Raw genomic sequence first — 15,557 nt, 5'->3', positions numbered from 1 at the left:
TGTGTTGTTTGTGAACGAAGCTTTTTTGTTCGTTAATGGAGTTTTTTTTCTTCTTTTTGTGAGAATGATTCAAGTTGAGATTTTAATATTCTTTTTTTGGTTATAAATTTAAAGATTTTATTTTCAGTATTGTGTTTAATGCGTTTTTCAAAGGACCCATTAATTAGTCTCCTAATTAGAGGAAGAATATGGTACAGGTTTTGTGTTTGGAATACTGATATGGACTTATTTTGATTTACGGTAAGGATGCTGACGTGTTACGCTAATAGAAAGATATTAAATTAATGGACGTCAATTATATTATTAAAATATCTATTACGTATACTAATGAAAATTTCCCAAATTTTAATTAGTTTTATTTTCAATATTGAATTTTATTTTGTTAAGCGCTAAGAACACTGCTCATTATCTTGCTTGTAATGCTTGGATGAGTTTTTAAAAGCTCTTAAGATTGCTCACTACAGAAAACAATATTTGTTATATTTTTTCTTATTTAATATTTATGTATAGTAACAAATTTTTTTGTCACAATTTTGAGGCAGTGATCGTTCGGGGCCCGAGGCGCACTCTTGGCTCACGTACCCTCAAGGTCAGCCCTATTTTCTATCAAACTCTACAATATTTACAGGCATACTAAATAACATTTATGTTGTTGATCTTATGTGTGGTACCACAAATTATTTTCGAAATTAAGGTTACAAGCTTCTCTTTGATGATACATAAAACAGGAATTGTGTCATGTCATATTGATATTGTAAGGAAAGAAAAAAGACAGAGTTACAGGTTAAGTAATTTGCGGCATAACCTCCTTAAGTGGCCAGGTTCTTGCAAGTAACTCCCAATTTTAAAATTTTGGTGGTAAAACCTCATAAATCCAAGTTCTGTTAGCACTTAGCCATTTCCATTTATTTTGTTAAGTGCGAATGTATACGTGTACACAGTGTACATGTGGCACAATTTTATTGGTCCACATAAATAAATATTTAAAAAATAAAATAAAAAATTAAAAAAAAAGTCTTTTAGTTTTATTTTATAATTAGAATTATAATTTTTTTTATTAAATTTTGATATGTACTCGTAAGCTTTCATATTTCGTTTTCTCCATGGAAATCATTCAAAGGCTTGCGGAGTGTTTAGGTCCGGATGGTTGGAACCATTGCTTTCCTTCCATGATAAGCTTACTTGAACGTTGGGTTTCTCAGTACCGTGTTTTCCTGGAATCTGAATTGATAAGAGAACAACAAGAACAGAGCTGTGGAACTAATATTAAAGAAGAAATCATAGAAAAGTTCAAACCATTTCTTGATTACATGAGACAAAGGTTTGCTTCCACTGTCAAGCAGTTGAGAAAATGCATTTGGATCTTTTGTACGCATTTACCTCAAAGTTTCATTTTGGATCAAAATTTTCTAAACATGACAACCCTTACTGTGTTACTTGATAGTTTTGAAGCACTTCTGTTACAAGCGAAGTATGTATATACTTTCACTTCTCTTTTTCTTTTCTTAATAATTACTCTTTCATCCTGATTTTGCAATATATAATTCCTTATCTACAATGCTTTTTTCTGAACAGATTTCTGAGGAAGCTAGTTTTGGAAGAAGTTTGTTTCAGAGGTTGAGCGCACTGAACCATTTGGTTTTTTACACATCATGGCATGAGACCAAAGCTAAACTTAGTATTGGTGTGGTGTCTCCCTATTCTGCTCAAGTTGTTGCAATTCAAAGAGAAGGTTGGAAAGAAGTATGACTATATTAATGGCTTTCGAGTGAAATTGAAAACAATTGACGGGTTCCAGGGTGGGGACGAAGACATTATACTAATGTCAACCGTAAGATCTGATATAGGCCAGACATTGGATTTCATATCCAAACCTCAGAGAACGAATGTTGCTCTCACTAGAGCTAGGTATGCCACTGATGTTTTTCCCCAAGCATGTTGTTGCCTGGTTTTCATAAGCGTGAGTAAAAAATGTCTGTTCTATTGATCTGTCCAGGCATTGCTTGTGGATACTTGGTAATGAAAGAACCCTTGCTAATAGTCAATCTATTTGGGAAGCTCTAGTCATTGATGCAAAAAAGCGTCTCTGTTTCTATAATGCTGATGAAGATGTGAGTTTGGTGAAGGCTATGTTAGAGATAAAGAAAGAGCTTGATCAATTCGATGATCTTCTTAATGCTGATAGCATGCTTTTCAGAAATTCGAAGTGGAAGGTAATTTTTAGTGCTCAGTTGCTCTTGTCAGACATACATATATGACATTTCTATTCTAATTTTTTTATTTCTGTCCTTGCCATTCCAAATTTCAGGTTCTTTTCAGTGATAACTTTTTGAAGTCCTTTAGAAAGTTAACACCTATTCGGAAAAAAAAGTCAATTTTAAACCATCTTCTTAAGATTTCCGGTGGTTGGCGGCCTAAAAGATTTCTAAAAAGAATCGGGAAGTAGAAGTTCTTTGGAGATAATGAGATTTAAGGTTGATGGCCAAATTGTTATTAGTACAGTGGACATCGCAAAGAATTCGAACTACTTCCAAGTACTAAAGATATGGGATGTCTTGTCTCCGGATGATGTACCAAAACTGATAAAACGCCTTGATAACATTTTTGGTAACTACACAGATGATTTTGTCAACCTGTGCAATGAAAGACTTTTCAATGGGTAGGTAGTTTTGCGTTTGAATAATTCCTAGCTAACATTGCTAATTAAACTTTGCTCTATACTCTCCCATCATATTGTGTTATTGATATGCTTGGAAATACCAAAGGAGTGGCCACCCTCTTTGGATTTTGTTAGGCTTAAGGATCTCTCCAACAACAAATCTGAGAGTGAATCAATTGGTCCTTCCTCTGATGGAGTAAGTTATGTTGAGAATTCGAAGGTCAGTGAAAGTTTGCTGCTTATGAAGTTCTACTCCTTGTCTCATGGTGTAGTAGTTTTTTTTAAAAAAAAAAGAGGAGAGATCAGAGTTAAAGACTGATCACCCTCAAACAAGATTAATGCCCTCACTTAAGGCGGAGGAAAGCCATATAAACAAGGAGCAGAGAAAAAATACAGAAAGGAAAAAAAAAACAAAGTCAAAACGAAATACAGAAGATACAAGAAATTGCAAAGCAATATCAAAGTTACAAAAAGACTCTCCAGTCTCTGCTCAGGTCTAGGAAGGACAGGTCTTCGAAATGCTTTGCTCTAAAAACCCATGTTGCTGTCCAGAACTTAATTTTGTCCCACACTACTTCTGCTGAATTCTCTATATCTTCAAAAATTCTGGTGTTTCTTTCCAACCAGATAGCCCAGAGTGTTGCTAGGACAGCCGTCTTCCAAAGGATATCCTTACGTTTACTTCCTTGTAGTTTACTCCCTATCATTTGTGAAACATTTCTAGGTAAAACCCAGAACAGTCCGAACTCCTTCAGCAAGTTTGCCCATAAACTGGAAGAAAAATTACAATGTAAAAATAGGTGATCGACTTCTTCTCCACTATTCTTGCAGCATACACACCACCCCGGAGATATGAACATAAAAGGTCGCCTTCGTTGTAAAACGTCGTGCACATTCACTTTCCCGAGCACAACTAGCCATGCAAAGATTTTGACCTTGGACGGAGCTGTGCTTTTCCATAAAGATTTGGACCAAAAGGGCCTAGCTACACTTTGGTTGGAAGTAAACCAAACGAATGCCGATTTGCTTGAGAAGATTCCGTTGTCATCAGGTTTCCATATTCTGCTATCAACATTAACGTTCAGTAATTTAACCTGTTCCAGTTGTTGTAACAATCCTATAAGGCTAGGCACTTCCCTTTCCAATAAGTTCCTTCTGAACTTGAAATCCCAACTTCCCACACTTTCTCCCGCTGCACCTTCCACAACTACAAGATCTTTTATACTTACGTTTTTAGCTCTAGAGATCAGGGCTAAGTCCGGATAAGTGTGTAGTAACGGTGGACCGTTTAGCCACTCATCTTCCCAGAAACGAACTTTGTCTCCATTTCCAACCTTAAACTTTACTAGGCTTAAAAATTCATCATAAAGATCTGCAATGTCCTTCCATGGTCCCCTCGGGGACATTCGATCCCCCTTATTTGAATCCCAGAAATTATTTGCCCTCCCATAACGACTCAAGATCACCCTATGCCACAAAGATTCAGCTTCTATAGGAAATCGCCATAGCCATTTCATCAACAAGCTTTTGTTTCTTAATGCCAATCTTCCAATGCCTAAGCCGCCCTCCAACCTTGGTTTACTTACCAAGTCCCAAGCAACCAAGTGATCGCCACCCGCTATGTCTCCTCCTTCCCAAAGGAAATCTCTCATCATTTTCTCCAAGGAATTGATTACTGAAGAGGGTGCCTTAAATAAAGACAAGAAGTAAATTGGGAGAGAAGATAGGACTGATTGAATAAGTGTATATCTCCCTCCCCTAGATAAAAAAGCGCATTTCCACCCATCTAGTCTTTTAGCACACTTTTCCAACACAGGATCCCAGATGATGAAGAAGCACAGTTCAAAAACATCCCAGACTCTTTTTATGACATTCCTCCTAATTGCTACCCTTTGGTCATAACATTCCACAAGTTCTTAATGATGCTGGATGGAACATTGAGTAAATCTTATTTTGAAAGATTCTTTAATGTGGAAGATCTTTCTTATGATCAAGGAAGAATTTCAAGATCAGTGTTGCTTCAGACATTGATAAGGAACAAGGAAGTCAACTACGATAAGTTTAGTGCTTTATATTGGCCTCGTTTTAATTCCAAGTTAACAAAGAAGCTTGATCCTTCTCGAGTCTTCACTGAGATAATTTCTCATATCAAAGGTGGTCTGCAAATTATTGAAGCAATTGATAGTAAGCTAAGTCGTGAGGATTATCTTAAAATGTCAGAGAGACGTTCCTCCAATTTAAGTCAGGAAACAGAGAGTGAATATACGATATATTTAAGATCTATGAAAAAATGAAAATGGAAAATGGTGAATTCGATCTTGCTGATCTTGTTAATGACCTTCACTCTCGAATCAAGCATGAAAGATATAAGGCGGATGAAATGAATTTTGTTTACATTGATGAGGTGCAAGATCTTACAATGAGTCAAATCACTTTGTTTAAGCATATATGTGGAAATGTTGAAGAGGGATTTGTTTTTTCTGGTGACACTGCACAGACCATTGCCAGGGGAGTTGATTTTAGGTTTGAAGATATACGACATCTATTCTACAAGAAGTTTGTATTGGAACACAAGAGTGAAAATGGAGAGAGAAAAGAGAAAGGGTTGATCTCTGATATTTTCCAATTGTCTCAAAACTTTCGTACCCATGCTGGCATTCTGAAATTGTCACAAAGCATAATTGAACTTCTTTATCATTTCTTTCCACATTCTATTGATCCCTTGAAACCAGAAACCAGTTTGATATATGGGGAATCTCCATTGCTGCTTCAATGTGGGGATGATGAAAATGCAATCATAAAGATTTTTGGCAACAGTGGAGAGACAAGTGGAAATATTGTTGGCTTTGGCGCAGAGCAGGTTATTTTAGTAAGAGATGACAATGCTCGAAAGGAAATTGCTGGTTATGTTGGGAAGAAAGCTCTTCTACTTACTGTATTGGAGTGTAAGGGACTTGAGTTTCAGGTAATCACACAATACACAATTTAACTGTTTTAGATTTCTAGATTAGCTTGTGTTTGTGATAACTTGCATAGTGCAATTACATTCCAATATAATGTTATTTCTTGTGCTTCTGTAGGATGTATTACTGTACAACTTTTTTGGCTCCTCTCCTCTAAAGAATCAGTGGAGGGTCATATATGAATACATGAAAGAGCAAGATTTGTTTGACAACACCGTACCTAACTTCCCAAAGTTTTCCGAGTCCAAACATAATATTCTATGCTCTGAACTCAAACAGTTATATGTTGCTGTCACACGTACAAGGCAAAGGTTGTGGATATGTGAAAGCTCGGAAATTGCTGAACCTATCTTTGACTATTGGAGAAAGAAGTTTCTTGTGCAATCTAAACCGCTTGATGATTCGCTTGCACAGACCATGCAAGTCACAAGCAGTCCTGAGGAGTGGAGATCAAGGGGCATTAAGGTTTTGGCTTATTTTTAATGAAATAATGAATACCTATTTATAGTTTTTTGTTTATTGATTCTATCAGTCTCTGGCCCCTTGGAGAAAGTTGAAAATTCTTATTGATTGTATCTTTAATCCTTTTTTTTATCCACAGCTTTTTCATGAACACAACTATGAAATGGCCACAATGTGCTTTGAAAGAGCTGGTGATACATATTGGGAGGGATTATCTAAAGCTTCTGGACTCAAGGCTACAGCTTATCGTTTGCGCATTTCAAATCCTGATGAAGCTAATTCTATCCTCAAGGAAGCTGCTGAAATATTTGAAGCTATTGGTAAGGCTGAGTCTGCTGCCAGATGTTTATTTGATCTTGGAGAGTATGAAAAAGCAGGTATAAATAAAAATATTAAATCAGTATACTAATAGTTTGGTTTTCTTTGGCAATTTTGCAATTTTAGTAGTTTCTTATGATTTGGTTTCTTTGGCCAGGTCGTATTTATTTAGAGAAGTGTGGTGAATCTGAGCTTCGAAAGGCTGGAGAAATGTTTTTGGAGAAATGTGTCAATAGAATCACTTGTGTAGTTTTGGAATATTTGGAAGGACAAGATTGTTGGTGTATTTGAATCTCTTAGATGTCTTGAGACCCCAAAAGTCAATAAGTTCAGAAATTATGGAGAGTTCTGCTTGAACTATTTAGGTGTTTGGAGGGATTTCAGTAATTCGAATCCAATATTTTGTCTCCTATACCCTGAGGCTGAGTGGGCAAAGAATATTCATACATACTCATAGTAACTCCTAATGTCCCACTTGTTCAATGACACCATTAACAGAACAGAACAAGTACATATCATCTTATGATTCGTTTTTTTTAGTACTAATTAAGTTTATAATAGAAATTGTACAAAGCTGAATGTTATCTATGAATGGCGAAAATCAACACAACACAGACACAGTAGTAATTAGTAAAACACCACTCCACACAAACTTACAACCCAAAATCTCATCTTTGTTATATATAAAGTTGAGATTGTTTAATAATCATATTGTTACTCATACACATAAGCTAAACATTTTTGTTATATCTAAAGTTGTGTATTAGATAGACATCTTGAAGGGATTCACTAATTTCTAAACCATTCATTTGTATTCTATTGGTTTTGCAATTCGGTTTCTTTGGTAACCTAACATTTTATTATGTAATTTTTTTAATAAATAAATCAATAAAAAAATAAGGTTGATTTAATAATTGAGATATTTCTGATTATATAGATATATAGGATGGCATGAACATGTTTGTTTTAAGTGATCTTAACTTGTAGATTATGATTTCTCATCTGGAGATTTCATTTGGAATACTAATTGATATTTATCATGGCTCTCTACAGAGAACAATTATGAAATTTTCATAATTATTATTCTCACACTATATTCATCTTATGTTTATTTTGTGGACTCCATATTGATAGTGGTCATGTAGCATGGAAAATGAGAAAGCACTAAACAACAAAAAATGTTAAACCCAATAACCAAAAGATAAGAATTATGAAACATATTGACATTTAAACAAAACTTTGGTGTAAAATCATTGAATTCAACATGGAAAAAACAACAAAAAACCTTTCCACTTAGCAACTGATTATACAATATACAGCAAAACACTAAGAATATGAATGACATGTTAAAATATTTCCATTTCCACAAAGACACACACAACTCTCTTAATGTCAAGGTTTGCTATTACCCAAAATTTGAGCCCATATATTTCATATGTGATCCAAAATTATAAGAGTAAATACAGAGCAATGACAGCATTAACAGACAGAACAAGTACATATCATGTAGCAGTAATTGGAATTGGAAGAGAAATATTAGGAAAATTAATTGAATATGAGGGCATCTCCTCCAGGCCCAGCACATATCTTCTTATGATTCGTTTTAGTACTAATTAAGTTTATAACAGAAATATTACAAAGCTGAATGTTATCTATGAATGGTGAAAATCAACACACAGAAGAAGATACAGTAGTAATTAGTAAATACGGACAATTAGTTAATCATCAAACAAAAACAAAAGTACAACCTCATACATACTCATAGTAACTCCTAATTGAAAAACCGTGTTTTTTGCAAAATGTCAATTATATATAAGAAAATATAAAACTGTAAGCGTTTGCAGAAGCAGAAAGTAATTCTGCTACAGCAAAACAAAACAGGCAGAATATAAAATATTAACAGAAAAATAAATAACTTGACACAAGAGATAACGTGGTATCAGTGTTCTCAGGAACACTCCTAGTCCACGGGGCCACGCCCAGAGAATGAAATCAATTAATAAAGTATCAAAATTACAAAGACAGTGTTGATCTAACATTTATGTGTTGATCTAATTATGTGTGCTATTACCACAAATTATTTTCCAAATTAAGGTTACAAGATTCTCTTGTCATATTGATATTGCTAGGAAATATAAAAGACAGTGTCACAAGATAAGTTATTTATTAACAAACATTACTATAAAATTATGTGATATTATTGTTCATTAACACAAATAAGGTTTCAAACAAAAAAAAAAAAAAAAAAAAAAAAGAGGAGAAAACTAAGAGTACTTAAAGTTGCAGGTATTCAATCTTTGACATGTGTTGTGCTATTGAGAACAACCTAATATTGACATGGATACTCGCTCACCCTTATATCTACAGGTGTGCTTTGTCTTTGCATATGAATATAATCAATAAACATGTCTAAATCTATGACATTCCACATATTGATTCCAATTTTATTAAATCTTTTTCCCCTCAACAAAATACTCAGCATATGGGAATATATATATATATGAAATATTTTTTAATGGGTATTACCCATGAATGGTTACTAAATAAATTTAGTGCTATCTCTCTACACACAAATAATAAAGAAAATAAGATAAGAAAAGGGAAATTTGACAATATATGCTTAAAAATAAAGAGTACACTAAAACTATGCTAACATTCTTTATATTATGAAAACTATACTTAAAACATTTATCCCTTACAATTTTACCCCTAAAACAAATAAAAAATATTCATAACACTTTCTCTCTCTCCATCTCTCGGATTTCTCTCTCTCTCTCTCTCTCTCTCTCTCTCTCTCTCTCTCTCTCTCTCTCTCTCTCTCTCTCTCTACAATACACACATTGCCACCACCGGAGCTAGTGTTCGGCCGACTTACTCAAAGGGAACTTGAAACCCAACCAAAGCTCTAAGAAAGTCATTCCTTTAAACAATAATGGGTATGTAATTTCTTTAGTAATTATTGTTTGATTTAGATGTATTTATGTTGAAAGTAATAGATCTACACATATCCGTGGTTTTTATGTACCCTTTTGACACCCTTTGTCAATGAAACACGAAATGCAGCAAGTCTGCGAGTTTACTGGTTTTTTTTGCAATTTTAGCGATATGTTTCGACATGTTAGCGACATTTAGCGATTACTAGCTGGCAAGAGGTTAGGGATGACATTTAGCGACATGTGTCGACATGTCGCGACACACGTCGCGACACATAGAATTATTGTGTTATATTGTGGATATTTTTATTTTTCTCGACAAGTTCGCGACGTTTGTCGACATACTTTTTTTGTAATTGGTTCGCGATAAGTAGCGATAGGTTCGCGATATCTTGCGACATATTGGTTTGTTATAATTTGTGGTCATTTTGGTTTGCAGATTCGAATGTGTTTGTAGTTGTACTATATGATGGGGCTTGGGCAGTTGAAGGTTTCAACTGGATTTTCAATAATCCCAAAAGTAAGATGTTAATGTTTGAGGTTGACACTACTTTAGAAAATATGAATGATATTTTGTATGAAGAATTGGATATAGACCCTATTGTGTATGAACTGAAAATAGAGGTGTGTTATATGTACATGAAAGGCAATATGATACCGCCAGAAGTTTTAGTGAAAGATAGTCAAGTAAGATTGTTCTTAAGAATGAAGGCAAAAATGAGTGTGGAGAACTTGCTGCCACTGTTTGTGACTAAGGTTAAAAGGCATGCGCTTTTGGGGCCTACTCCGCCAACTGTCCTCCCAAGAAGTGTTGTTGGGAGTTTTGTCCCGTAGAAACGTATCCAGCCGTAGGGATGAATGAGCAGGCCCCTACTAATATAGAGGAGGATAATAGGGTTGACTATGGATTTGACCAGTTCAATGAGTTTGATGGTGCATTTTACAACAATGATCCTATAGTAGATTTGAACGAGGATGGTGATGCGGAGTTGGAAGTTCATGAACCTATAGAAGTACCTTCTTTAAGGTTAGAACTACCTCCACCATCTCCACCACGTCCAAGGGAGCAAAGGAAAGACCAAGAAAGAAGAACCCCTCGGAGTGAAAATCACGAAACACTGTGCACCGCAGTAGCAGCCGCCCAGGTCCTCCTGGTAGTACTGTACCATCTGATTTTGAAGTTTGTACAAAATTCAAACCTATTGTGTGGACAAGGGAAGACATAGAGGAAAATAATGTTTATACAACTTCTTTTACTGGTACACATTCAGGGGAAATATATGTTGGCAAGCTGTATACAAATAAGACTGAATTGAAAAATGTGGTTGGAAGGTTTGCATTGAAAATGAATTTTGAGTTCATGGTGAAGAAGTCTGGGACCGATGTTTTTTATGCAACTTGCAGGGGTTCAGATTGCAAATGGAGAGTGAGGGGGAGGAAGAGGGCACGTTGTGACATGTTTGAGGTTACTGTATTCCACAACGAACACACATGTAGCCTGGATTCTATACATGCTGATAACCGTCAAGCAGCACCGTGGGCTGTTGGCCACCTCATTAAGAACAAGTTCAAATCAGATGGAACTAAGTACAAAGCTAAAGACATACAAAGGGATATGTTTCAGGAGTATGGGATCAAGATGAGCTATGAGAAGGCTTGGAGGTGCCGAGAGAAGGGACTTATGTATTCGAGGGGTACGCCAGCAGCAGCTTATAGTCAGTTACCTGGTTACTTTTACGTGCTGGAACAGAAGAATCCAGGTACTATTACAGACATTATCACAGAGGATAACAGGTTCAAGTACTGTTTCTGGTCACTGGCTGCTTGTAGGAGGGGATTTAAGTTTTGTCGTCCTGTGATTAGTATCGACGGCACGTTCTTGAAGACAAGGTTTGGGGGCACAATACTAGTTGCTGTAGCGTACGATGCAAATAACCAACTGTTTCCGATTGCCTTTGCAATTGTTGACAGCGAGAATCATGACTCTTGGAAGTATTTCTTGCAGAAGTTAAAGGAAGCGATTGGGGAGGTTGAAAACTTAGTGTTTGTATCGGATAGGCATCAAAGCATTGAACATGCTGTCGAGGTTATTTTCCCCGAAGCATGCCATTGTGCATGCTACAAATATATTTCTATAGCATTGAAAACCATGACGAACATGGAAAATACCAGTTTGATTAATCCAAGTTTAACTATTCATCTCATTTGAGAATTGATGGATTCTAGTTCTAGTGCATGCCAAAACATAGATTCTTCAAGTTCAACTATAGCAACTAAGCCAGAGTTGCCAAAATGAAACAAATGCTTATGTCAATAGTGGCTCCCACATGACATGACCCACCTGAAATGAGTTGCCAAAATGTTATAAGCTATTCATCTTTGAGGTACAAAAATCCAATATGAGAATAGGATCAACTTGACTCTACAAGAAATAATGATGAGAATTGCATTCTTAATTGTAGTTAGTTATCCCAAGTAAACAAACAAAAACATATAATGTAATATTCCCCTAAGAGAAACTAAATACAGACAATCAGTTAATCATCAAACAAAAACAAATCACTTGAAAAGTACAACCTCATACATACTCATAGTAACTCCTAATGTCCCACTTGTTCAATGACACCATTAACAGAACAGAACAAGTACATATCATCTTATGATTCGTTTTACTAAAACACCACTCCATTTGGTCACACAAACTTACAGCCCAAAATCTCATCTTTCTATTTTATTTAAATAAAACTAATTTACTTTTTTTTTACACAAAAATTTCATCTACCAATCAATTCAATTGAAGAAACTACTCAAAACCTTATAAAAATAGAAATAATTACATACAAACTTCTGTGTACAAATGGATGTGATCTTCGATCCACCAAATGAAAAATCCTTCTCGATTGAAGTGGGTTTCTTTGATATAATCCTAGAAATTAATCAAGTAAAAGATAGAGAAGTACCACGCCATACCTATTTCAACCGAAACCCTTGTCTTGAATCGTTGGAAGGAATCGATGAGTTCGCCGACGATTTGTAACAGTAACCAGTAACCAGTTCGTTGAGAAGAATGTGGGAATAAAATAAATAAGATAAAAAAAAACGTGAAAGCGGGTAAAAATGACCTTACAATCAACCGACAAAATCCAACGGCTCATATTAATCCTACTCCTAATAGAATGTAGATTTGAATTACATTAAATAGTGGTCTGACTCCTTATTACCGTTTTTCATCTCACCCTCTATCTCTCTCTCTCTTTCCTAAGCTAATTGAATACATTTGATAACCCTAATTTCGAAACTTCTAAAGCTCAAATTGTTCTTAAACTTTGTAAATTAACCAAAATTAATCATTTCTTTGAGTGATTAATTATGACTTCTCCTCAAGTAATTGGTGATCCTCATTACCATATATCACCCTATAGATATAGTTATACTACTCAACCTAACACAATAGAAGAAGAGCCACATGCTCGTTACTTTACCATTAACTTAAATGCCAAGTTTATTCTTGCTCCACACTCATCTAGTATGGAAGTTGAAGATGAAGAATCTTTATTCGACGACGACGCGGGAAATTCTACTGCTTTTTTAGAAAATATTGGATGGATTTCGTACGAGACATTAATGAAGAGCGACGTTACTGAAACCCTACTTAACATTGAAGACATGCTTGCTGAGGTCTATCTTCCTTCTCTCTCTTTTATTGCTGTTGGCGTTATTGATTGCGGTAGAAAGATGATGAACAACAATGATTATGATAATAATAATTTGAATGAAGAAGTCGGTGTTAATATTTCTGTTGAAGTTTTTGTTGATGAACTACCTCAACTTGATGACGATGATGACGACGATGATGACGACGACGACGATGATGACTTTGATATGAATGATGTTCCAATTCGCTTTGTGGCGGCAAGTGAAGAGTCAATCGAGAAATTAGAAAAAGTTTGGGTTAAAGATAATCCAATTTTTTGTTCGATTTGTTTGGAGGATGTTTCATTTGGTTTGGAAGCTGCTAAGTTACCATGCACTCACGCGTATCATGAAGAATGTGTTGTTGAGTGGCTACAAGTTAGTAAATTTTGTCCAAATTGTAGAGTCGAGATAGTTTAAAAATCATGTACTTAACAAATTTTCACTCATATATAAGCTATGTTTGGACCATTTTAATTATTATATATGAAGTTGTGTATTATATAAACATCTTATTGGAATTCATTAATAAAGTTTTATGATCCGTTTTGTTTAGTGAGTATATTATTATTTTTGATTTTGGTGGTTGCTTCAAAAAATAATATCGTTAGTTTAATAATTATATACTCAACAAATTTTTACTCATATATATAAGCTATGTTTGGACCATTTTAATTATTATATATATAGTTGTGTATTATATAAACATCTTGAAGGAATTTATTAATAAAATTTTATGATCTGTTTAGTGAGTATATTATTATTTTTTATTTTGGTGGTTGCTTCAAAGACTAACGATATTCATGGTTCTATAACATTATGTTTAATGTAGTTGTGTTTTCTTGTAACATCATATGAGAAGAAATCCAATTTAAGTAACTATTCAATTCTTATTATGTTATGTATATTTTGATCATTAGTAAATGGATCAAAAATATAGGCTTTGTTCGTTAACAAAATGAAAACAAAATTTAAGCAACTAATTCGATTCTTACTATTTTAGGTTTTTTTTTAATTAAAAATATGAAAACAAAATGAAGAAGTGGATATTTGGTATCCTATTTTTTTTTTAATATTGTAGTTTATTATTTATCTCTTATAAAATACTTAAAATACTAAAAGATATTCAAATAGTAGTTACTCCATTGTTATTCTTGTCTCATTTATTTGTTGAACTATACAATTAAATAAGTAATAAATTTTTAATTAGTCCTATTTTTAATATTGAATTTTATTTTGTTAAGCACTAACAACACTGCTCATTATCTTGCTCGTAGTGCTTGGATGAGTTTTTAAAAACTCTTAAGATCGCTCACTACACAAAATAATATTTGTTATATTTTTTTCTTATTTAATAATATTTTGAGGCGGTGAGCGTTCGGGGCCCGAGGCGCACGCTTGGCTCACCTACCCTCAAGGCCAGCCCTATTTTCTGTCAAACTCTACAATATTTACAGGCATACTAAATAACATTTATGTTGTTGATCTTATGTGTGGTACCACAAATTATTTTCCAAATTAAGGTTACAAGCTTCTCTTTGATGATACATAAAAGAGGAATTGTGTCATGTCATATTGATATTGTAAGGAAATAAAAATGACAGAGTTACAGGTCAAGTTATTTATTAACTAACATTACTATAAAATTATGTGATATTATTGTTCATTAACACAAATAAGGTATCAAACGAAAAAAAAAAAAACATGATGAGAAAACTAAAAGTACATAAAGTTGCAGGTTTTCAATCTTTGACATTCATTGTGTTATTGAGAATAATCTAGCTAATATAGACATGGATACTCTAGCTCGGTTTGCTTTATCGTTACATATGAATATAATCAATAAACATGCCTAGATCTATGTCGACATTAATTCCACATATAAATCCAAATTTTGAATCTTTTTCCCCTCAACAAAATACTTAACAAATGAGAACAATGCTATCTCTACACACAAATAATAAATAAAATAAAAAAAAAAAAAGGAAAACACATAAGTTAAACCCAAAATTAATCATAATAAAATGAAATACATTTTAAGAATGGTAACAAAAAGAACGCACACCTAGACAACCCAGTTGGAATGTCACCATCCAAAACTACCTGAAAGGAATTACTACATACTTCTCACAACATAAGGCATTGTAGAGAAATCTATGTCGCCATGTTCATAAAATCCAAGCACGACCAACTAATAAGAAGGTAGCAACATACGAAATGACTCCACTGCTACCAATGCAAGATGATTCTTATTGTCACATATCAATGAATATTATATGCATTGCAAAACCCATTATCATCTTACCAACAAGATGTTTGCAGTTGATAATTCTTGAATAAAAAATTATTTGTCATGTTTTTTAACTTAATTTGTGTGTATTTTGTTTATTTTTTAGGTCTTTTCTTTCCTTTCAGTGTTATTTTGTATTTTTGTGTTCTTTTGGGTAATTTAGAGTTGTTAGTGATAATTATAAATTTTATTTGAGTTTTGGTATTTTTTAGGTCTTTTCTTTCCTTTCAGTATTATTT

At 34.0% G+C, this 15,557-nt stretch overlaps 2 protein-coding genes and 1 pseudogene across 2 annotated transcripts; all 3 read left to right on the top strand.

Annotated features, from left to right (window-relative positions):
* The first annotated feature begins 1,537 nt into the window (after window positions 1-1,537).
* LOC115723883 (uncharacterized) lies at window positions 1,538-6,727 on the top strand (annotated as a pseudogene).
* Window positions 6,728-10,189: 3,462 nt separating this feature from the next.
* Window positions 10,190-11,544, top strand: LOC133031490 (uncharacterized). The gene is made up of 2 exons (XM_061105000.1): window positions 10,190-10,362; window positions 10,467-11,544. The coding sequence occupies exons 1-2, from the start codon at window positions 10,190-10,192 to the stop codon at window positions 11,542-11,544; spliced, it is 1,251 nt and encodes a 416-aa protein (XP_060960983.1).
* A 1,160-nt stretch (window positions 11,545-12,704) lies between these two features.
* Window positions 12,705-13,448, top strand: LOC133031489 (uncharacterized). Its single transcript, XM_061104999.1, has one exon. It carries the CDS (start codon window positions 12,705-12,707, stop codon window positions 13,446-13,448), a length of 744 nt encoding a protein of 247 aa, XP_060960982.1.
* Window positions 13,449-15,557: the final 2,109 nt, after the last annotated feature.

This window comes from Cannabis sativa, chromosome 9 (genome assembly GCF_029168945.1).
Source record: "Cannabis sativa cultivar Pink pepper isolate KNU-18-1 chromosome 9, ASM2916894v1, whole genome shotgun sequence".
Taxonomy (NCBI): domain Eukaryota; kingdom Viridiplantae; phylum Streptophyta; class Magnoliopsida; order Rosales; family Cannabaceae; genus Cannabis; species Cannabis sativa.
Note: the sequence above shows the minus strand (reverse complement) of the source record. Positions and strands in the feature narration are given on the sequence as shown.

Bases quoted from the DNA above. Each gene is read 5' to 3' on its own strand.
- LOC133031490 (XM_061105000.1), top strand. From the start codon at position 10,190: ATGAATGAGCAGGCCCCTACTAATATAGAGGAGGATAATAGGGTTGAC. The intron at 10,363-10,466 runs GTTAGAACTACC...TGTGCACCGCAG, and splicing joins ATAGAAGTACCTTCTTTAAG to TAGCAGCCGCCCAGGTCCTC.
- LOC133031489 (XM_061104999.1), top strand. From the start codon at position 12,705: ATGACTTCTCCTCAAGTAATTGGTGATCCTCATTACCATATATCACCC.